A 23,758-nucleotide genomic window follows, 5' to 3' on the forward strand; every position below is an offset into this window, starting at 1 on the left:
GTAAGCTGAGAAATATGGCTACCAGCCTATGGTGAGATGGTGGATGATCTTCAAAGGTCACTCAGGAAGGATGTGGTTACCACTAAGCCTGATCACATGTGAATCACAGCTGATAAAAATATTGCATCTTCTTGCAGGAGTACTTTCATCTTTTAGAACAGCTAATGCTAAGGTTTGTTTTTGTAAAACTCAGAATAAAATATAAGAAACAAGAATATACTGAAATAAAAAGAATATGGTATGAAATAAAAAGAAAAATGTTTAAAAAGGTGGCTTTCAGATATAATATTTTATGTACACACATATCCAGAAATATATATATATGGATATGTATAATTTAATATATATTTTAATATACTTAGGTAGAAAGATACATAAATTTAGGTGAAACAAACAATATCATGGAAAAAGTACCAAAATTAATGCAGCGAGACAAACTTCATTTGCAATATTTAATTTCTAAACCCTGGTAGTAAATATAGGTGTTCAATGTAATGAATTTTATATGGTTTTGCAGTTCTGCAATTGTTCATAATGAAAATGCAATCATTAAATGGATAAAGAAATTTCGACAAGATAAAGAAAAACTGAAAAAAAAAATCCTAAAAATTATTAGTTAAAAACACTGGAGGCTGTAAAGGACAGAATTGCATAAAAGTACATTAGTGATTCTGAGAAAAACTTGATTACCAAGTGCACAGGTCAGAGAAAAAGACAAAGAGATAAAAACAATGACAGAGGAGATGATAGACATTGAAGAAACATATAGGTAATAGATTCTTTGACGAGATTAAAACAAAGGAATAGACACATCAATATTCAAAGGCATGCTAGAAGAAAACTTGGGTTAAAGAAACATATAATTGCAGACTAAAAGAGTTCACTGTAAAATTAAAATCAAGGGGGATACCTTTGAAAACATATGCTTGCTAAGTTCTTTTCATTATAGAGAAGAAAACAAAACCATAATAATATAAAGCAAGTATATAAGCAGAAAGTTAATTATTTTCTTAAAAAACCACAATAGGTTACCTACAAATATATAAAAACTAAGGTGACTTTACAGAACTCTATTGTAATGCTAAACTACAGAAGAAAATAGAAAAATATCCACAGAATTTTGTGGTAGAAAGATGTTTTAACCTCTTGTGTTAAGGCAACAAAAAAAATCCTCAGACACTCAAGGGTGCAAACAATATTCAACACATATCTCTTCCTGAGAAAAATTACTTGGAACATACCAAATGGCTAAGAGGTATGTTAAAAAAGTGGAAGACACAGTTAAAATTAGATAAATGTAAATTAACTATGGAAAATATATATGTATTATGCCAATGCCAAAAAAGCCACTTGAAGCTACTGAGTATTACACTACACTTAAGATATTTGCATTTTTATAATTATGAAAATACACGTGTTACTTTGTGATATGAATAAGTATCTCATTACAACATTAAACATTCTCAGGTTCCATGTGTACCTGAGACAAGTCTTGTGGAGCATGTGGTCAGTAATCTTCCCTTGGCTTCATCCTCATACTGATTTGTTTGCTTTTGTTTTGAATGTTCAGAACTCTTTGAACCACACACTGATGATGTCATGCTTTCGTAGGGTCTACATTACCTAGAGTTTCCAGGGACCTTTCCTTTGAGGTAGGAGTAGAGTGGCAGGATATAAAAGGTATTTTTTAAGTGCCTATCTTGTTTTTAATTTTTAATTTTTGTGGGAGTACATAGTAGGTATATATATATTTATGGGGCATATGAGATACTTTTATACAGGCATACAATGTATAATCACACCAGGGTAAATAGGATATTCATCACCTCAAACTTTTACCCTTCATGTTACAAACCATCCAATTATACTCCTAGTTATTTTTAAATGTACAATTATTGACTACAGTCACCCTTTTGTGCTATCAAATACTATAAAAGTGCTAATTTTGATTAAGCTTATTAAGGGCACATTGTATCCCAAATAAACAATCTTTCTTAGCTAAGTTGATTGCTTTGTTAAGGAAAGAAATTCACACACAAACTAAAATGGCAAATATGGGTAGAAAGTACAAAAAGAAGGATTTGACTCCAGAATTTCTCCATAGATGGAATTTATGGACAATCTTGTTGGACATGGAATGGAGGAGAACTATGAAACTTTCTTGAAGGTGCACTCCATAGAAAGCTTACTGTTTTTATAGAATTTACCTTTTTATATCTATACATTAAAAAATTGTTGGTGCTTTTATTTATATTAATACTTCACATAATTTTTTATGATTGTATACTATTGTTATTACTATGATTATTATTTTCATTTGGTTTGGCTCTGTGGGAGATATGATGATGCTGATGGAGGTTTTGACAGAGCTAAAGACATGTTACATCTTGACAATGGCGGAGGAAGGACTTCATAGTCTATCAAGGTATAAATACCAGTAATCTGTTTTCGCCCTACTCCAAAGCACTTCTTAAATCACATAAGAACTCTAATATGTAATGAGAACCACACCACTGTTTTGCAATCTCTAAATGTCAAATTAAAATATGAGTGAAGGATTGTGTAGTCAAGTCAATCAGTTACTCTGATTTGAGTAACATATTTTCCCTTCAGGCAGTGTACAGATGACAGAAGGTGTTAGCACAGAAAACTTAGCTTTGGGTGGGACTTGCAATTAATTCAAATTAATTCAAATCTGAACTGAGTATTTTTATTTTCAAGACATGTCACTAAGCAGTGAAAAGTCAAAAAGATAAAGCCGAAACTTGGAAATAACCCACACGTTTTTCAGTGAGTGAATGGTTAAACAAACTGTGGTACATGTATACCATGGGATGCCACTCAGCAATAGGGAGAAACAAACTTGATATATGCAACAACTTCGATCGATCTCAAGGACATCATACTGAGTGAAAGAAGCCAATATCCAAAGGCAACACACTCCATGATTTTATTTATGAGATATTATAGTGACAGAGAACAGATAAGTGGTTGTCAGGGATCAAGTTCAAGGAGAGCTGGGGTTGGTGGTGGTGGTTGTGGGCCATCAAGGAATAGCAAGAGTGAAATTAGTGTGGTAATGGACAGTTCTATATCTAATTTCTTCTGCTTTCAAGCTACTTAAGATTTATTAGGGAGGTAGACTTACACAACACTCTTCAAAAAGATAATTCGGAAGCATAATAAAAAGTGATTTAGAAGAAGGAACAGTAATTCTAGGGCATATAGTTCAGAGAAAACGTTTCAAAACTGGTGGTATTGTGGCCAGACTTTGGAAGATGTGAGTAACCTTCCTATGAGAGGAGAATGTAGAGGTGATTAAAGTTGAACAAATCCCTGATGGTGAAATACTTTTCTTGTTCTTCGGTTAATGATTCTCAGAAAGGCCATCATTTGAGCAAGACTTTGCCTCTCTGAAATTGATTATACCATTTGAAGGAAATTCACCAGAGTTCAGAGTCAGAATTTACATTTGACATGAATTTATATTGAATTACATTAATGTTATTATTTACCTTGTTCTATTAAAAATAGTAAAGGGATCTTGAGGTTTGAGAAACTAGAGTAACCTGGTAAGTCTGTTACAAGGTTGTGAGCCAAGTTTCTTGCTTTGTATAAGTAAGAAAAATAAAAGAAGAAACATTGTCAACATATCCAAAAACTCATATTACAAGTATGTGGCCAAGTTCCCCATCAGTAAAGTATTGCTAGACTCCATTCCTGCTTGGAAGTGATCTTGGTATTTCAGATAAAATAATGAAATGTATTATAATTAACCTGACTAGCACCTAGCTCTAGTATTAGGACATTTTTCTGGACCCTAGAGGCCTCCAATGCAGGATTCTCCTCCTAAAAATAAACTTTTTAAGGCTTCTAGAGCCATCAATTATTTAGCCTACATCTTTTATGTCTATCTTCCTTTATTGAATATTAAGTTTGTGAGATTTAGATAAGTTGTAACATTATATCATTACTATATTAAAAATTTTAAACTATAAATCACTCATCATGTTACTACCCTGACACAACTAATTTTATTTTTTATGACTTCAGTTTTTATTTTATACAAATGTTTTATAAAGTCATATAATTGTTTTAATATTTGTATATATTTGGGATCACATAGTTCTACCAGTTCCATTTTCTTCTCATCACATAACATTATATCATAGGTATTTTTCCATATTACCACCTGGTTTTCATGGTGACCATTATTCCCCATCAATACATACACATTAAATTAGTTAATGCTAGTTTTGAGAGAAGAATGTCTCCAGGGGCCAGCAGGCTGTAGATTTGCCAGCAGGGCAGGGCAGTATGATGGAACTGGTTCTGGATTTTCCAACCATCATCTCTCTCAGAGAGCACAGAAGACGGGTATCAGCCTGCATCAGAACACTTGATCAGATTTACAAACTTGCTCAGCATCTTTTGTTGTCTTCTAATCCGTTTTCTACACAGCAGCCAAAGTGATATTTACAAAAATATGGTGATCAGGCTTCCCTTAGGTAAAAATATTTTTGTGGCTTTCCACTGCTTTTAAGATGTAGGAAGAACAACCTTAATGTTTAGAGACTATCTAGCCTTGTACTTTCTGCCTCCATCTTTAGCTTAACCTTTCATTGTCAGTTTCCTATCTGTCAGTTTCCACGGAATGTTCAAACCCCTCAAAGAACACAAAGCCTATAAAGGGGGCATTACATGCTAAACAAGCCTTCCTATGATTATAAAATTATATTGATCTATAGATGCTGCCCCATTTATTTCTGCTGCAATGAGGAAGATTTTATACATGTATCCTATTATGGGTTCAAGAATTCATTTACCCAGATAGCCAGGGATAAGATTATAAGAGGCTATGACTTCTCTGGAAGAATCTCTGGGGACTTTTTTGAATTTCTGATGTTGAAAATACCTAAAAAGGTAAAAATGTCTAGTACATCTTCAGGATACCTAAAAAAATTTTATAAAGAAGTTACAGGCCCGCCTCCTAATCGCACACTCTATTCATTGCCCTAGCAACCCATATAAATAAAATGACCATAGATGTTTCCATATAGGACCTTAATGGAATTTCACTGTTCCTTTGAAATTTCAGACATTTCTATACTTCATGGTATACACTAAAAATTATAATTTAATTCGAGTTAAATACCAAATAGAATAGCAACTTATTTATCTTTTTGCCCAATCTGCCTCATTGTTTATAAGGACCTGTAGATGGTCCCATGCAAAGATGTCTCTAAACATAAATAACACTAACACAATGAATTTGGAAAACAAACTTCATTATGCTTCTCCCCCAGGGTGTTGGAGGATGACCTCATTCTTGGTTAGTATTTTTCCTAAAGTCCCTTATGGGCTTGGAAGCAACTTTTGACTGAAAAGTAAATGCAATGTATAGCATTTAGGAATATGCCTTCATTAAAGCTATAATTTCACTGTACATCCGTTGAGGGGCATCGAGGCCCCAGACAAAATCAAAGTGGTTCCAATCGGGCAATAGCTTAAAGTAATAAAGACTCTTGATTTGAGGCAGTATCCTGGCCACATCCTGGGGTGTTACAAGGACGTCATGTCCACCAGCCCAAATAGCAGTAGGCACTTTCATGGCAGTCAGGTCATACATAGGGGGACGAATCTGTGGGAGAGAGAGAAAGGACATTCGTGAGAGGAAGCTCCTCAAAGCAATAACTACAAAGGCTGCTAAATAAATATGGACTATGGCCATAGTTCTGTTAGGTACCAAGAGACATAGGAAGAAAACATACAATGGTCTCTACCTTCAAGAAATTTGCTAAAGAGGGTGCAAGGCAATATAGCTAAACAAATATTTGTATACAAAGTATGATACGTTAAATGTCATAAACACTCCCAAAATAAAATGAAAGTAAAGACAAAAAAATTATTTCTACCTGAAGTCTTCATAAAAAGAGGGGTCATGTGAAATGACTCTTGAGGAAAGGTTGCATTTTGACAGGCAGAAATGGGGGTGGGTGGGAAGCAGGAAGAGTTTGTAGGCTGTGATCAGGAATGGCAAGCTTTCCAATGTACCTGGGGAAAATAATATGTAAAGGAAGATAGTAGGATATAAACTTGGAGGCAGATAATCAAGGTCTGAATGTCAGGCTAGGAAATTTGGACATGTTTTGAAAGTTAGGGGGACAAGGAAGGGTCATTTCTCAGAGGTCTGTCTTCAGACTATTGTATGGGCAACAGTTAGTGGGATCACCTTGGATTTTGGCCAAGCTACATGTCCAGCCAGGAAACCCCAATTATACACTGTCACTGAAGTGTAGAGCTCCTGAAGTCTCTCAATGCATCTACCATGTCTACAACAGCATTTTGAAAAACTAGCAAGACTGGTCCAGTATCCTCCAATCATGCTGTGATCAGTGCAAGCCAAGAACTCCTAACTGGAAGAAATTGTATTGCTGTGTAGAATCTGAACCCAAACACACTGAGGCCACCCAGCAAGGTAGTAACTAGTCTAACCTGTGCTAACATTAGGGCACAACCTGTCGGATAGTTTAAGCTTCCTGTGAACATTTGTAACCACTGCTCCCATCACCTCCCACCTCTCACCACCTGCTGCTGCTATCTGTCCTTACTTGTGGGGTTCTCCATGCTGCACCAATGGCTGGCTTTTTCTACACCCTCTTTTGAGTGTAGTTTGGTATTTTGTAATTAAACATTCATTTCAAAAGCAGAAAAAACAACAAATATTAAAGCAAGGAAAAGTGTCACTGAAAGAAAAAAAAGAATAGGTTGAAGGTAAGTCCTGAGATAAATCTAGACAAGCAGTAGAAATGCTCCAAATTGAAGCTATGGGTGTGGCTGACTTCTCCAAGGCAGAAAGAGAGTTTTGAAGAATCCTTGGGGAATGCTAATCATTTCAGAGTGGTGGGAAGAGGAGTAGTCAGTGCCTGGGACAAAGGGAGCAATCACAAACAGAAGGAAAAATCAGAGATCATTGTGTTATGGAAGTCCAAGTCAGGGGACTGAGTAGCAAGGAGACTGTAACTAACATAACACATTTCAAAAGGTGAAAATAGACCACTGAATTTGGCAATTCAAAGCCATGAGTGACTTTAAATAGGGTAGCTACAATAAAAAGAGGAAGACCTAAACTATGTTTTACAAGGTTGAGGAGTGAGTGGAAGAAGCCCTCTTCAATATTGAAAATATGTTGATTAGAACAGAGGGACCTAATGATAACTTGATAGAATTGATGGTCTTGCCTGTTTTTCATAAGGGACAGGAGAATGGAGCCAGGAAGAAGGGAAAGTGAGAAGAGATGGAATCAAGGGCACAGGACTGGGATAACTTAAAAAATAAGAGGACCATCATTTTCTGATAGAGAAAGGAAGGAAAGAATCAAGAAGATAGAGACAGTTTGAGGTAGATAAGAGAAAAGTTAAGAAATTTCCTTCATGCAGCAAATAGATATTGAGGGTCCAGTAATTTTCATGAACTTTTCCAGGTGAGAAAACACTGGAGAACAAAACGGTGAGAAATCCCTGGTGTCATGGAGTTTACATGGGTTAATCCTCTTATACTCAATAAAACATAGAGTGGGAACAGAGATGGTGCTGCAAACTTGAGGAGAGGGCAAATTGTTGAGACTAGCTTTTTTGGAGGGAATATGATAAAAATTGCCATCAAATGAGATGAATTCACAAAATAGGATTGACTTGGAGCATCAATTCTATCAAGTAGGACCAGCTAACAGCAGACAAATTCCAAGGATATTAACACTCTCACATACTTTAGAACTTGACTACAATGATCTTGAGTGTGTGTGCGTATTTTGTTTCATTCTCTTGTAAATGTAAACAAATTATAAATATAACATATTTATTAAAAATAATGGAAAAAAACAGACATGTACAGTCCAAAATGAGAGTCCCTTACTGTTTCATGTCCAAAAACTTTTAGGGGTGATAGAAACATCCTATATTTAGATTGTGGTGTGGTTACACAAATAAATATATTTGTCAAAACTCATTGAATGGGACACATAAAATTAGTACATGTTATTGTATGTAAAAATCACATCTTAAACTGATTTTTAAAAATAAAATATACACAGTCCATCTCTTGTAGTGGTTTTAAGGATTATTAGAACTATTCCTGTAACCAGCCAATTCATTATTGAGAAATTGGCTGGTCTGATTGACTGTTTTGATCCTCAGAAACAATTTATTAATAATTGATCTATGGTTGTTCCAGTAAATAACTTAAAATATGTTAGCCTGGGAAAACACTGAAAACAATTTAATTTCATGTGCTTAGTTCATACTTATAAGCCAAGTCCCTGGCTGTGAGAACAGAAAGGTGGTGACAGGATTAATTAAAAGTATGGTGCTAAATGAGTCTACAGATTTTTATGTCATAAAGCTATATGGAAAAAGATGCCTTATGACCCAAGTCTTCAATGTTGGGTGATACTTATTCAACTTTCATGTGGAATTCTAATTTTTCTGTTGGTATTACAAAGTGCATATTCATTTATGCTGTAAATATTTTTATGAAACAATTTCTATCATGCAGCCATTAAAATTTTTTTTGGCAGGGCAGTGGCTCATGCCTGTAATCCCAGCACTTTGGGAGGCCGAGGCGGATGGATCACGAGGTCAGGAGTTTGAGACCAGTCTGGCCAATATGGTGAAACCCTGTCTCTACTCAAAAATACAAAAATTAGCCATGCATGGTGGTGTGTGCATATAGTCCCAGCTATTCCTGCTGAGGCAGGAGAATCGCTTGAACCCGGGAGGCGGAGGTTACAGTGAGCCAAGATTGTGCCACTGACTCCAGCCTGGGTGACAGGGCGATACTCTGTCTCAAAAAGAAAAAACAATTAAAAAGATCCCTCAGTAACACTGGTCATCTCTTACTATATCTTAAGTAAAATAGATTAAAAGTTGTATAAAAGTAATATAATACAGAGAAAATTGGAATAAATACACCAGAATGTTAGTACATCTAGTTATCTCTGGATGGAAGGATTACACATGATATAATTTTCTTTGTATATGATTCTTTTATTTATAAATTTGCTGAAATAAATGCAAATTAAAATTAAACATTTTTAAAAACAAAATTTCTATCAGTTAAGTGCCACCAAATGACAGGTAGGATTCTTTTCACACTCAATTTTTTATTATACTTTCTCAAATTCACCATTCTGGGGTTACTGTAAATATCTCACCTGATTGTAATGTTTCATATTATCGGCTTCATTTCCCCAGTCATAAGCTCTGAATTCATCAGATTGGTAAAGCTGAAACAAATGTGTTTTAGAAAAAGAATAGTTAGGGTAAGACTCATAACAGCTAACAGCAAATTTTAGAAAAATAGTGCATGCTAGGAAGAAAATAGGGCTCCTGGATCGCCAGAAAAATGTAAATACCATTTTACAATTATGACAAGTGGGGCTCAAAAGAAAGACAAGCAATAACCCCCGTTTTGGTTTAAAGAAAAAGTTCATGGAAAGCCAAGCCTCATTAGAAAGAAGTTAAATCCCAGATGCTTCCCTCTGGAGAAGTCTCAGTTCTCCTGAGGCTTCCCTAGTTTAGCTCTTGGTTCAGTTCAGGGCCTATTTTACAAACTCTGATTTAAGAAGGTATTCATTTATGTCATCTACTTGGTCTATACCACAAAATACTTTCTCTTAAATTCCAGAGAAATCAAGGCTAAAGATGGCAGCAAGGACAAACTGGAAGCAAACTCTTAAGATTTTTAAGGTAGGCCTGTTAACAGGGTCAATTCTGTTTTTTTAAATATAATGGAAATAAGAATTGGAATGGTTTTTTCATGACTAAGACTCTACCTGTTTTATATGCAGAATGTTCTGTATTGATGAACCAGTGGGAGCATGTGACATATACACATCCATTCGACTCTAAAGGAAATAAAATTCATATTACAGCAACAATCGCCAAACAAAATACATTTTGCCTTTCAGAATCAGAGAAAAATGATGCACACAATTAGCAAACAAAACTGGGGATTTGAAAATAATGAGGTAGAATTATCTAGATAAATATGCCATTTATATCAATACTTGAATGACCATAAACTGACTAATGGAATGGGTTGCTTGACAGCAAACTTGCACCGGCTCCGAATCCGTAAGATAATTTGTTTATTTTGAGGTAGAATGAATAGTAATAGTCATCATGGATCAAAATAACTAGGAAAGGTTCTATGTGCAAGTGTGGGGGTGATGCATGCTTGCACACTCAGGTGCACTGTCACAGATTAGATTAAAAAACCAGAGCTCAGGCCCTGTTGTTCTTAATGATCCACTTTGTGAACTTGTCCACCACATTTAGCATCTTCGAGTTTCTATTTTTTCATCTATTAAATGAACATATTAAAAGTCATACTACCAATTTACTAGTCTTTTATGGGAATAAAATAAAATATTGCAAATGTAAAGCCAAAAGCCATTTTTTTCCCAAAGATTATTTCAATCTTTGTAAACATTATGAAGATAAAAATTATAGTAGTCATAATTCTATGTCTTAAAAAATAATGAATCTAATTAAGATAAACTATTACAAATCTTTACTTTTGAACAAGCCAACTTTGAACAATTTTTTTTTTATGGTTTTCAGTCTAACACAATTTAGCTTCTTAGAGAATAGGGGTAGAGAACAGTTATTTTGGGACTGCCTTCACTGTAACAGCCTCATTGGCTGCTATTTGGAATACAGTAGAGACAATTACTCAACCACACCAGTCTGCAGATGTGAACCCTTCTTCCTCCTTCTTCTTGAATTCTTAATAAGAGAAAACCAACAGGTGATAAAACAGGACTGCTGCTTCTTCATAAAGAGGGGTTCCCATCTCCGTTCCATCCTGTCCTGTTATTTTCCAGGTTAAGCGGTGAGTTTTATTTCAAACAAAAGTCACCCACAAAGGAAGGAATATATGAAATAAGATCAAGGCTTATATGTGCTTCTCTCCTTTTTCAGGATTTTATTTTTAATGCAATATATTCAAATGAAATAAATTCAGATTAACTGAAGTAAGTTATGGCTGATTGAAAACACATAAGGAACTACTACCCACTATAAAACATCTGTTTCCTAAATTTCACCAGGGAATGGAAGAATGAAGCTGCCTATTCACTTCCTCAGTCTTCATATTCAAGTTTTGTTGAGTACTTAATCTTCTACGTATAGCAGACATCTACCTTCATGGTTCAACATAAATTTTAGGCTTTTTAAAATTTTATTTTTGTGAAGAACACCATTGGTATTTTGATAGGAATAGCATTGAATCTGTAGATTATTTTGGATAGTATGTACATTTTAACAATATTGATTCTTGCAATCCATGAATGTGGAATACCTTTCAATTTTTAAATGTCATTTTCAATTTCTTTCATCGGTGTTTTATAGTTTTCATTGTAGAAATCTTTCACTTCTTTGGTATGGTTTATTCCTAGGTATTTTATCTTATGTGTAGCTATTGTAAATGGGATTACTTTCTTTTTTTCTTTCTTTTTTTTTTTTTTTTAAGATTATTTGCTGTTGGCATATAGAAATGCTACTGAATTTTATATGTTGATTTTTTTATCCTGCAAATTTAATGAGTTTGTTTTTCAGTTCTAGTATGTGTTTTGTTGGAGTGTTTATGTTTTTCTAAATTTAAAATTCTGAGCAAAAAGAACAAAGCTGGAGGCATCACATGACCTGCCTTCAAATTATGATACAAAGCTGTAGTAATCAAAACAGCATAATACTGGCATAAAAACAGACACATAGAAAATGGAACAGAATAAAGAACCCAGAAATAAATCCACACATTTATAGTCAACTAATTTTTAACAAAGTCACCAAGAACCTACATTGGGGAAAGGACAATTTCTTAAAGAAATTATGCTAGGAAAACTAGATATCCATATGCAGAAAATGAAATTAGATCTCTGTCTCTTGCTATATAGAAAAATAAAATAAAAATTGGTTAAAGACAAATTTAAGACCTGACACTATGAAACTACTAAAAAATAAACACTGCAGAAACATTCCAGGATATTGGTCTGGGCCAATTTGAGGTAAGCCCTCAAATGCACAGGCAACCAAAGCAAAGATGAACAAATTAGATTACATCAAGCTGAAAAGCTTCTGCAAAGCAAAGGAAACCAACAAAAAAGTGAAGTAACAGCCCGTTGAATTGGAGAAAATATTTGTAAACTACTCATTTGACAAGGGATTAGTAACCAGAATATATAAAGACTCATACAACTCAATTGCAAAAAATAAATATTTGATTTAAAACTGGGCAAAAATCTAAACAGACATTTCTCAAAAGAAGACATACAAATGGCCAAGAGGTACATTAAAATCATGTTCAGCATTACTAATCCTTAGAGACATGCAAACTAAAACTATAATAGAATACCATCTAATTCCAGTTAAAATAGCTTTTATCAAAAAGATAGGCAATAATGGATGCAGGCAAGGTTGTGGAGAAAAGAGAACCCTTGCATAGACTGTTGGTAGGAATGTAAATTAGTACAGGCACTATGGGGAAGAGTATGGGTGATCCTCAAAAAACTAAAAGTAGAACTACCATATGACCCAGCAATTCCAGTGCTAGGTATATAGTAAAAAAAAAAAAAAAAAAAAAAGGAAATCAATACGTGGAAGAGACATCTGTAACCCCATGTTTATTACAGCGCTATTCACAATAACCAAGATATGGAATCAACCTAAGTGTCCGTCAACAGATGAGTGGATAAATAAAATGTGGTGTATATATACAGTGGAATACTGTTCAGCCATAAAAAGAATGAAATCATGTCATTTGCAATAATATGGATGAAACTGGAGAACATTATATTAAGTAAAATAAGCCAGGTACAAAAAGACAAATACTGCATGTTCTCACTCATATATGGGAGTTAAAAAAAAAAAAAAAACTGACCTTATGGAAATAGAGAGTAGAATGATGGTTACCAGAGGCTGGGAAAGGTAGTCGGGGTGTGGGAAGGATAAAGAGGCATTGGTTAATGGGCACAAAAACACAGTTAGAAGGAACAAAATCTCACATGCACAATAGGATGACTATAGTTAACAATAATTCATTGTATATTTCAAAATACCTAGAAGAGTCAATTAGAATGTCTCTAACAAAAAGAAATGATAAATGCTTGAAGTGATGAATATCCCAATTACCCTGATTTGGTCATTTCACATTGTGTGCTTGTATTAAAATATCACATGTACTCCATAAATATGTACAACTATTATATACCCACAAACAATTTTTAAAAGCAGAAAAAAAATCTGTCTGCCTTTAAAAGTTTGGAATACCATATGAATTTATACAGTATATAGATATATCAAAATGAGTCAAAGGAAAGCTGGAATTTCTTAAGGTATCAAATGGCCCTATAACTATCACACATACCTGATTCATATTTTTCTGGTTGAAACCAGCCCATAAGGACATAAATTCTCTACATAACAACCAGAGTATCTTATTGCTGCAGATTTTGCTATAAGGTGTCTTCTTTTTCTTATCTTCTAAAAAGAAACCTTTGGTACCAAAAAAAGCCTGTGAAGGTAAATAATAATTATCTTTGAATGAGATAAAATATTTGAGAACTACCCATATGTCAAGGTATTAGTAACCAGAATATGTAAGGAGCTCAAGTCAATAGCAAAAACAACAATATGCCCAAATAGCAATAGCAAAAAAACAAAATTCAAGAATCATCTTCAGAATTCTTGGCATATCCTTCATTCTAGAAATGAGCCATGCTTTGGGGATCTATTTGTACTAGCTGATTCAGTCAAGGAGACCAAATTATTGAGGAAAAGTGACTTAGGAATCTATCTCCAAATGAGGAAGATTATCAAATATTATTTACAAGGAGATTGCAATAAAGGTCCTCAACCCCAAATTCACATCTCCATAGTGAAATTTCCCTGTATTCTGCCCAATCAGTGCTTACCAAAATTTCTTTCTCATTAATTGGTAAGAAAGGCAAAACAGTTTCTTCTTAAGGTCAAATAATACTTTGAATATGAGGGACAATCGGGGCTTTCCATATTACCCATGCGCACATTGCATTCGAGTACTGTCTCAGATTAGCTAGTTATCAGGCTGAAAAAGTAGAGAATGGTGAACCCAAGGGAAGGAACCATTGAACAGAAAAGATATGATAATGTCACAAAGATGGTACAATTGAAGTAGTAGGAATATTGACCGTGGGAAATGTGAAACTGAGATAAGCCAGGAACATTATTTGCCTTATTGCTGACCTATGTAGGAAGAGCAACACATACAACAGATACATGTATTTACAAATAGATATATCTATCTCTGATTTTAATTTAACAAATTAGTTTGCTCACTCTGCCCAACTATAGAAAGCATTAAAAGATAACTGGTATCAACACATTTTGAAACAAACTAGAAAAGCCCTTGAATAAAGAAATTACATCATTTGTGGTCTCAGTAAACAATACAATAAAACTATTGTCAGACCAATCATTAGGCCCTATGAAAATTCTTCTTTGTGTTAGCTCGCAAATAATTTTTTTCCATTTCTACCACTCCACCCCAAACCAAGGGCTCATTTTCTTACATATGAATTATTTTGGTATTCTAACTGGTCACCTTGACTTCAATTTTGGCCTAAACCCATTTTATCCATCATCCCAAATTCAAAGGCCAATTCGAATTTTATTAAATGCTATGTTCATCGTGGCAATGAACTTTTTAGAGAAACAAAAGCAGAGGGAGAACAAAACAAAACAACCCTTTAATAGATAAAATTCCAAATCTACCGTTGGCAACCAAATGACTTTTTCAGCTCTTGAAAAATAATCAATAAATATTTGAATTAATATTTGATCTGTAATATATTTAGACTTTGGAATCTTAGCTTTAATAAATTAGGACAAGTTCCCATATTGGAAGGAGTATAATAAGTTTTTCTAATGTCAAATTTGGACTCATCAATGATTACAGGTAACAGTGTCTTTCACTTGGGCAATGTGAATTCATTGACCTGCCTGACTAAATGGAACAAAATACCAGCAAAAACAAGAAAAATCTTTGTTGTCATATAGCACTCAGCTCAGATAGAAATTCTGACATACACTTAGCTTTGCTAATGACCTCATGTAGTAAATTGTTTTACAGAAACTGTAGATACTACGGCACAGACATGCGCACACATGGGGCACACAAACACAAGCACGTGCCCACAGAGTCTAAGTTCTATAGATTTTGTCTAAATTTCCTACTTGTACTTTACTGCAGATTTGAAAATAATAAGGATTTATGATCCAAAATGAGATCCTTAGGTACATTTTTGTGAAAGGAGCCTACCTTGATTATGGAATTTGGAAGTCGAAAAAAACTGGTAAAAATGCTGGTTGGATATTTGAATGAGATCACAGGACCCAAGGCAAAATTCATTTTGATTCTTTGTGCCAGTTCAGGCATGGTGGAAAAGGCTACAAACCCTGAGAGAACAGGAGACAAGACAATCTTGTAAAAATAAATACTTATGTAATGTTTCTACCAAAAGCGGCGCTCTGCTTAGTCATTTTTCCTTCTATTGCAATAATACTGGGGATGGACTAGAAGTCTTCTGAGTTATTCTGCAAAGATAATCTGCCTTCAGTTGTCTCTGCTCTCAAGTCGCCAATTTTATTTTTTTCTATTTATGGACAATTTGACCTGGTTTGGGGAAATGGAGTAGCTAGCAAGGGAAAGGTGGGGGTTAAGCTGCCAGAGTAGCTACTGCTGTGTGAATTGAAAGCGTCCTTACTTCCCAAGCATGGGGTAAATGCTGGCAACATTCTCATTTCATCCCTAACTCTGAGATGCCAGAATGAATCACAGAACTTCCAGAAGCAAATAATCAGTTCACAGGAGGTGAATTGATTTCTTTCTCCAGCATCGACCAGTTATTCCAACAGGTTTTCTTTCCCACTATGGAATGAAATTTCACTGCTCCCAGTGCCTTGCTGGATGTCTATCAACCCTCCAAACTCTTCCCTGGTTCCAAAAAGAAAGGGGTTTCCCCTAGTGTTCTCAATGGCCTAGTAGAAAAGCAGTAGCATTGCACCTCTTTATATCTCTGTGAGGATGGAGATCAGCATGATACTGGGTAGGCTAGGAGGAATATCCATATAGTTTGGTTTCCAGAAGTCCCTTCCTGGGCTTCCACTGGTGTGTATGTGTGTGTGTTGTGTGTGTGTAAACACTTGCTGAAACATTAAAACTGTCTTGGCCCGAAAAAGAGGAACTGAAATAATTGACTGAACAATTGATAAAAAGACTCTGAATCCGGAATAGTACTTTCCCAGAGGGTGTTTGGAAATATGTGGAGATGAGATTTTTGGGGTCACACTGCAGAACCCTGTTAACATTTAATGGGTTGGGACCTAAATGTCCTACAAAGACCACTCACTTATGCCCTTACATAACAAATTTCTCTGTCCAAAATGCAAACAACATTCACTGACAAACTTTATGCGCTAACTATAACACAGAGAACAGATAATCAAATTCTCTGTTTTCTTTGCAGATCTGTCCAAGTCCTACCCGCTTTTCCAAAACCAACTTAAGTTATTACTTCTCTATACCATTTTTCCAGAATCCTTACACATACCATTGGTGAAGTCAGATACACCTGATTTGAATCTGTGTTCTGAACTTGTGTTTCTTCTTCTCTACGATGGAGATAATAATAGTGGGGTTGTTTTGATGATCAGAGAGAGATACTGTGGGAAAGGTCCTGAACACAGGACCCAACACATAACAAATGCTCAATAAGTGTTAGATATTATAGTATAATTATTTGCCTATTAGTGGCATTTGTGATCTCCTATGAGTTTTTGGATACTATTCTAGTATATGCGCTCTGATGCTAACTGCCTAGTTGAAGGTTTGAAAGTGCCTATCAATATAAAGTACTAATTAATGTTTGTTACTGATGATAGTGGATAATGAAAATATTTCCCTAAATTAAAATATTACATTTTCGTGTAATTTATTCCCTTAAAATTGGAAACTTTGGTGGAAGTTCAATTACAAAATTAAAGCTTTTATTAGTATGGGTTCCTTTGAACTTTTATTTGGAACTAGATTATTGATTTCATTCCAAACTATCTGAGCAATTATTAAGAATTAAATTGTCAACTTAAAAAAACCTTAAAAATTTCTACATAGTGCTTACATTTACTTTCTATTTAACAAATATGAAATCACACACTAAATACATAAGCCCAATTGGTTTATTATAGTAAGCTTTGTGTGCCAACCCACAAACAAATATAACCATGTCTTTTCAACATGTTCAAATGTAAGTATAAGCACCATCCTTTTATTTTTAAAAAATCCTATTTGGATTGTGAGAAAGAGATGATTGATGCAAATTTATTATGTTTCAGCCATATTTCATGGCATTAAACTTCACTTTTTCATCTCAGAGGGAATCTAGAAACTTACTCTGCAGAATTATTTCTTTGAATTTGGAACACATTTTATTCCTGGGAAACTGCATCACCATTGCCAATATGCTGCTGTGACCAGAGACCCAGGAAAGGTTTATCCTACACATAGTCTCTGCACTGCAGTCTCACAGCTACTTAGAGTACTAGGGTTATTCCCAGCAGAGGACAGAGAACTGAGGGCACTATAAGTAGCAGTTACTTTATTTTAACATAAAGGTGAACTCTTGTAAGACTCTGAGAACATTGACCCTCAAAAACATACCTATTGTAGTGCCAAGTGAATGTCCAATGAAATGCAATTTCTCCTGACCAGTTTTATTTATAATGAAGTCTATTATTCCTGGGAGATCGTATTTGGCCATTTCATCAAAACTGCAAAATAAAACAGGGGCTTTTATAAATACTGGCAAGTTTAAGTTTAAAACTCAGAGCACTTGCTCATTTCTTTTTTACACACAGAATTCTATGCTGTTTACTTCAATTCAGTGTATATCACATTTATTTATCCAATTAAATGCAGGCTATTGAAGCTTTTTGTTTTTCTGCAAATATACATTTTACTTCCTCATGAGAGGAGCACTTTCAAGATTGTGTATGCTGTTTGAATTCAACCCTATGATTCCTCCTCTTCCTTCCCTTCTCTTGCTTCTCTTTGCCCTCCCTTTCCCCATCTAGTTTGTGTGCTTCTACTTCTGACTCCCCCATGGGGCTTCACAATTCTTAGCGCCATTTAATGCCCATCTTTGGAAATAGGACTGTTGTAAATCATGATTCTACCATTTATGAGCTTTGCAACTCTTGCAAAGTTACTAAAATGCTCTGAGCCTATGTTTTCTCATTTGAGAAATAAGAAGGGTAGTTCCTGGTTTACAGGGCTGCTAAGAGGGTTTAATAGTATGAAAGAAATGACTCTGGCTACTAGTAGGCACTAAGTAAGATGATGTAAGTAGTAGTATTCCTGTCCACATAGATATATGGATATATATTTAATATATACCAGTATTCCCTAGTACCAGTATTTTGTTCTTCGGACAGGAGGAACAAAAAGGCCTATATAACGTTTAATCAAAGCAGGTATTCCATAATTAGAAGCCTGTTTTTTTAAAAGAACGTGAGGATATCTACAGGTTGGGACTTCCAAGAATAGGAGAATTGTTGTGATGCTCCCAGAGACCAGTGATAATATTTCCTGATGCTTGCCCCTGCCCAGGAACCATAACATTTTACTCTGTTCCTCCATTCTTCTCAAACCTTCAGTGGGTACTAAATATTTTATTAATGTGATAGGAATACACACTGCTCTAGCAGCAGGTTTGCAAACCAACAGGGAGCTTAGGCCTGAAAAGAGAAAGTCTACTGCAGGCATTAGCCTGTCCTCTGGTGACAGCAGAAAACTTTTCCCTTAAAATAAACAATTAAAATATCAAAAAGATTCTTCTCCATTGACCATTTACAAGGTTTTTAAAAACCTAATATTGGAGTTTTCCTGAAAATGATACTATGTGCGATCTCAATCACAGTTTCTCTAAATCAGTACAGTCCTGGTCCAAACCATCCTTGCACAGTGGATTACCCAGGAGAAAAGACTTATAATATCACTAAAATGAACATAAGCTTTGTGAAGTCAGGATTTGGTTTATTCTCTGTTCGAATGTTCAGAGCCTAGAATAGTGCATACAGTAGTCACTCAGTAAACACTGGCTGAAAGAATGTACACATTGGCCATGAAAATTTCCTGAGCTGTCTCCCTGTTTGGACATACTTTTAATGCATAGAATTGATAGAATTGGATGTTAAAATGATCTTGTTGAAATGCCATACTTTGCCTGTGAGAGAATCAGTGAAAATCAAAGCTTCTTGCTGTTTCCCTCTTTTGAGATGTTAACAGAAACTGCAAGGAGCTATATGACTTCAAGGGTCAAAGATGATTATTAAGAGCATCCATGTTATTTTTTTTTAATGCTTCCAACTTCGCCCTTCAGTTTTCTTAGCTATTATTTACCTAAAGGCCCAGAATTTCTCGTCTGTCTCTGAGAGTGTTTTGTGTCTTCTTGACCAAGTGTTTCCCCGACTGTTTCCCATCCATACATCGTAACCTGCATCTGCTAGAAGGAATCCAAGGCTTCCATTGGCATAATTCTCAAGCCAGTAGGCATTGTCGGCAAACAGGGCATGCTGCATATACACAACTGGACGGGGACCTGGGGGAGAGGGGGTAAGATGAGACAGGGAGAGAGAGAGAGAAAGAGAGAGTAACTTATGGTAAATAGAGCATGTCAGAAACATTACAGAAACACACACACACACACACAGGGTAAAACAAAAACTGTTTTCACTTTTCCCTTGTTAGTAGTATAGAGCATTATAATCACGTAACTTCAGTTTATTGAGCACATACTTTGTACCTAGGTGCTATGTTGACCTATTTATATGTATTAGCTTACTAAATTCTTACAACTACTCTATAAACTAGCTGCTATTTTGAGAATCCTCATTTTATAGATGTGGAAACCAAACCTTATGTAGTTAAGTAATTTTCCCAGAGTGACGCCCACGTAAGAAGGCACAGAGCAGGGACTCAAACCCCCTTCTTTTTTATGTCAAAGCCTGTACTGGTAACTGCTCTGCCCTATGTATTTGTATATACAAACTTCCTGGGTGTGGTTTACAAAGATGTGAAATTTATCGTGCTTACTCAAGTCCTATAGCTCTTCCAGGGAGGAAGAGGAGGTGAGTGTAAGTGGATACTGATCGGTTCCTCACCAAACTTGTATTCAAATCCCCATCCTTTGCCCAGTGGAGAGCATTCAAAAACTACAATAGTATACTCAGCTCAATGTCCTTCTGCCAACTTTCAGATGCCTGAGGAAAAGAAGGTATTCAGGGAGATGCAAAGAAACAGGGCAGAAGGTCAAGTTAGGCACTATAATTTAATGACTAAGAGCACAGGCTCTGGAGCCAGGATGCCTGGGCTTAAATTCTGGTCTATCAGCTTGCTATATGTGTGCTTCAGGCCTCTTAACATAACCAGTTGTGCCTTAATTTCATCATTTGTGAAATGGTGACTATTAGTGGTACCCATCTCATATTGTTTATGAGGGGTTTAACTGATTTAAAATATTTAGAACATTATATCTAATAAATGACCTTTAATTCTAAGTCTTTCCAAAGTTATCTCTCCTTAAACAAAACCTTTCCCATAAAAGTTTTCTCCTTTTGTATTTCATAGCTCCCTCATGCCTGTACCTGGGATTGCCAGGTTTAGCAAAAAATAAAAAGAAAAATAAGCAAAAAGATCCAGGATGCTCTATGAAATTTGGATTTAAGATACATAGTGAATAACTTTTTAGTATATCTTAAAATGAGACTTATACAAAAATTATTTGTTGCTTATCTGACCTTCAAATTTAACTGGGTGTTTCATATTTTAACTAGTAAAACTATTCATATCGTTCTCATTTTTTATTCTGAAACTGGAGATATAAGAGGGAGAGAATGTCAAACATGACTTCAGCTGTTGCTTAATGTGTATGGTGGGAGAAAAGTTGCAAAATGAACATGGTAAGCAGCTGCCAATAAATTATTTGCTATTGAGCCATTGCAGATATTTTGCTTATTCTTATCTTTTATTCTTCAGAGGCTTTGCAGTTAAATTTTCCATTTTAAGGAGTGTCATTCCCTTGCTATGGCATGGCTGGATCCTCATTCTAGAATTCAAGCCTTATTGACACCATACTCTTTCATTCCATGAACCAGTGTGTCCCTTCGATCAAAGTGTACGTGAATGTTAAGGTTTTCAATCCTGGCAAACTTTTCAGAAATGCTATTATCATTTAACTCGATTTTATCTTTATCCTGCAGAGGGAGGCCCCTTCATTTTACTGGGGATAGAAGAGGTTCTTCTTGGGTGCCCCACAGTGAATTTCATACAACCCAGCAAATCTCCTCCTAACAATGAAGAGATCCATTTTCCTGGGACAAAGCAATTTTCCACATGATAAATCAGTAACGAGCTGACAAAATGTGGGCTCCACCTTTCTGTTTACACCCTAACAAGTACGTCTGGTCGCAGTTAGCAAGATCAGTCTTGCTCTTTGTATTTTTAGTTTCTTGTCTGTCTTCAGAGAATTATCAGGAAAAGAGTAACCCTTCCTGTTAACTATTTAAAGACTAATCTAACAATTCAAACCAATTTCGATAAACTCTGTTGAAGCATATCTAGCACTAAATTATTTCTGAAAAGGAGAAGGTCAATGCCGTCCTGCTTTTCAGGAGAGACATAGCTTGTACCTGTGCTCCTAGCATGTCTTCGCCCATAGGGAATTCTGTTGACAAGCAGTATGTACCCATCTTCAGTGGTGACTTCATACTCTTCACTGGGATAGCCATTGTAGATGATTATTTCACTCTGCCCAGCAAAAATACAGTCATTAGCTGAACTTCTCCAAAGGATATCAAAAGGAATTAAAGCATCTGTTGTGTGCCTATTTGGGTGAATTATCTGAAATTTGTATCACCAGGTAACTGTAAAATTAATTTAATAAATAAAGTCTTAATACAAAATAAGTAGAATGTTTAAAAATATCTACTACTGGAAAATATTTTGGGGGGTAGGGGGAACATTTAGCATTGACTCATTCTTTCTGACAAAGCTACATTCTCAAGTCAGTTGTCTTTTGAGACTTCTCTTGGTTTAAAGGTAATAGAACTGTAGATCAGTAGAAGGAAATCATATATATCAACAAATACCTTAATATTCTTAAAATATAAATTCAAAAGTAGAGGTTCTATTTATCTACATAGATAGCAGAATAGCACAGTTTTGGTTTTCATTACTAGAAAGTATTAGTTTTTCAGTCAAAGGAGCACATCTACCTAGCTTGACTCTTGCAAAGGTTAAAAACCATCTACATTTTTATGTTTTATCAGAGATTTCTGTTATAACATAACCTTTCCTAACCTCATAATCCATTAATCTTGCTTTATTTGATGTTCTTCAAAGTTTTCCATGACTTACAGTATTCATCCACACCTCAGGATTCACTTCATTTTCCAAATCAACTAATCCACCAGCATTTAAGTTTCCAGAAATCAAACAAGTTATGGTCAAAAACAGCCACATCATAGAAATGCCTGGCATAAAACATTTAATATTCACAGATTATCAATGCTGATTAATGAAATATCAATATTGATTAATGAAATAAAATGATTTTAATGAAATTATTAATGAGTAATGAAAACTTGAATAGCACTGAAAGCAGATAACATATAAATGGGAATAAATATAATGAACTAACTTGGAGCACTAGTAATCTATGTTTTCATATAGAAGTTGTCTTGATCATAATCCAGTTTCTAAAATGAAATAAATTTAATTAGGTATGGAGGTATTTTATTTTAATTGAGGTTGAATTGCTTTAAATCTTTGTTTGTCTACAATTTGCCAAAATAGCTAAAGATTCAGAGGACAGGCCGGGCGCGGTGGCTCACGCCTGTAATCCCAGCACTTTGGGAGGCCGAGGCAGGTGGATCACAAGGTCAAGAGATCGAGACCATCCTGGTCAACACGGTGAAACCCTGTCTCTACTAAAAATACAAAAAATTAGCTGGGCATGGTGGCGCGTGCCTGTAATCCCAGCTACTCAGGAGGCTGAGGCAGGAGAATTGCCTGAACCCAGGAGGCGGAGGTTGTGGTGAGCCGACATCGCGCCATTGTACTCCAGCCTGGGTAACGAGAGCAAAACTCTGTCCCAAAAAAAAAAAAAAGATTCAGAGGACAAGTTTTCATACCATTGGCAAGTGAAAAGTGGAGTTATCTCCTAGTTAAGCCTAGCATTCCCACAAAATAAACAAGAAAAATGGATAAATAAAACTTTAACCAAACAAAAAAGCTTATGATTCATTTCTAGTGATGTGACAATTTATCTTGTGGCACACAAAGGCAAATTTTGCATATCTCAATGTACAGTCTCACTTCCTTGCCATAGTTTAAAAGTATGTCTGTTCAAAGGTAAACCAACACTATAACACTACAGCATGCTCATCATATAAGTGCTGCAGCCAAATGGCCTAAATCTGAAGTCCAGCCTCACCACAAAAGAAGATGCCTAACCTCAGGCAAGTATTTTAGTACCTTTGTCTCTTGGTTTACTTGTTAGTAAAATTAGGACAACAATGTAACCTATCTCATAGGGTTATAGTGAGGATTAAGTCATATAATACATAACATTTAGAACAGTGTAAGTTCTTAATAAACACTTTCA

The 23,758-nt window shown here is 35.2% G+C and overlaps 1 protein-coding gene across 1 annotated transcript; it reads right to left on the reverse strand.

Moving 5' to 3' along the window:
• Positions 1 to 4,758: 4,758 nt before the first annotated feature.
• On the reverse strand, positions 4,759 to 22,619 carry LIPN (lipase family member N). The gene is made up of 9 exons (XM_032245686.1): positions 22,510 to 22,619; positions 21,783 to 21,900; positions 19,495 to 19,693; positions 17,755 to 17,864; positions 15,358 to 15,494; positions 13,426 to 13,572; positions 9,833 to 9,904; positions 9,212 to 9,283; positions 4,759 to 5,641 (listed from the first exon to the last, which is right to left on the reverse strand). The coding sequence occupies exons 1-9, from the start codon at positions 22,615 to 22,617 to the stop codon at positions 5,408 to 5,410; spliced, it is 1,197 nt and encodes a 398-aa protein (XP_032101577.1). The 5' UTR covers positions 22,618 to 22,619; the 3' UTR covers positions 4,759 to 5,407.
• Between the last annotated feature and the right edge of the window lie 1,139 nt (positions 22,620 to 23,758).

The sequence above is a fragment of the Sapajus apella genome, unplaced genomic scaffold (assembly GCF_009761245.1).
Source record: "Sapajus apella isolate SASKATOON/1434 unplaced genomic scaffold, GSC_monkey_1.0 scaffold58, whole genome shotgun sequence".
Lineage (NCBI taxonomy): Eukaryota > Metazoa > Chordata > Mammalia > Primates > Cebidae > Sapajus > Sapajus apella.

Coding starts and splice junctions, on each gene's coding strand:
- LIPN (XM_032245686.1), bottom strand. CDS start 22,617: ATGATGTGGCTGTTTTTGACCATAACTTGTTTGATTTCTGGAAACTTA. Junction 13,573..15,357: donor TTCCAAATTCCATAATCAAG/GTAGGCTCCTTT, acceptor TTACCTTCACAG/GCTTTTTTTGGTACCAAAGG. Junction 9,905..13,425: donor ACCAGAAAAATATGAATCAG/GTATGTGTGATA, acceptor TATTTCCTTTAG/AGTCGAATGGATGTGTATAT.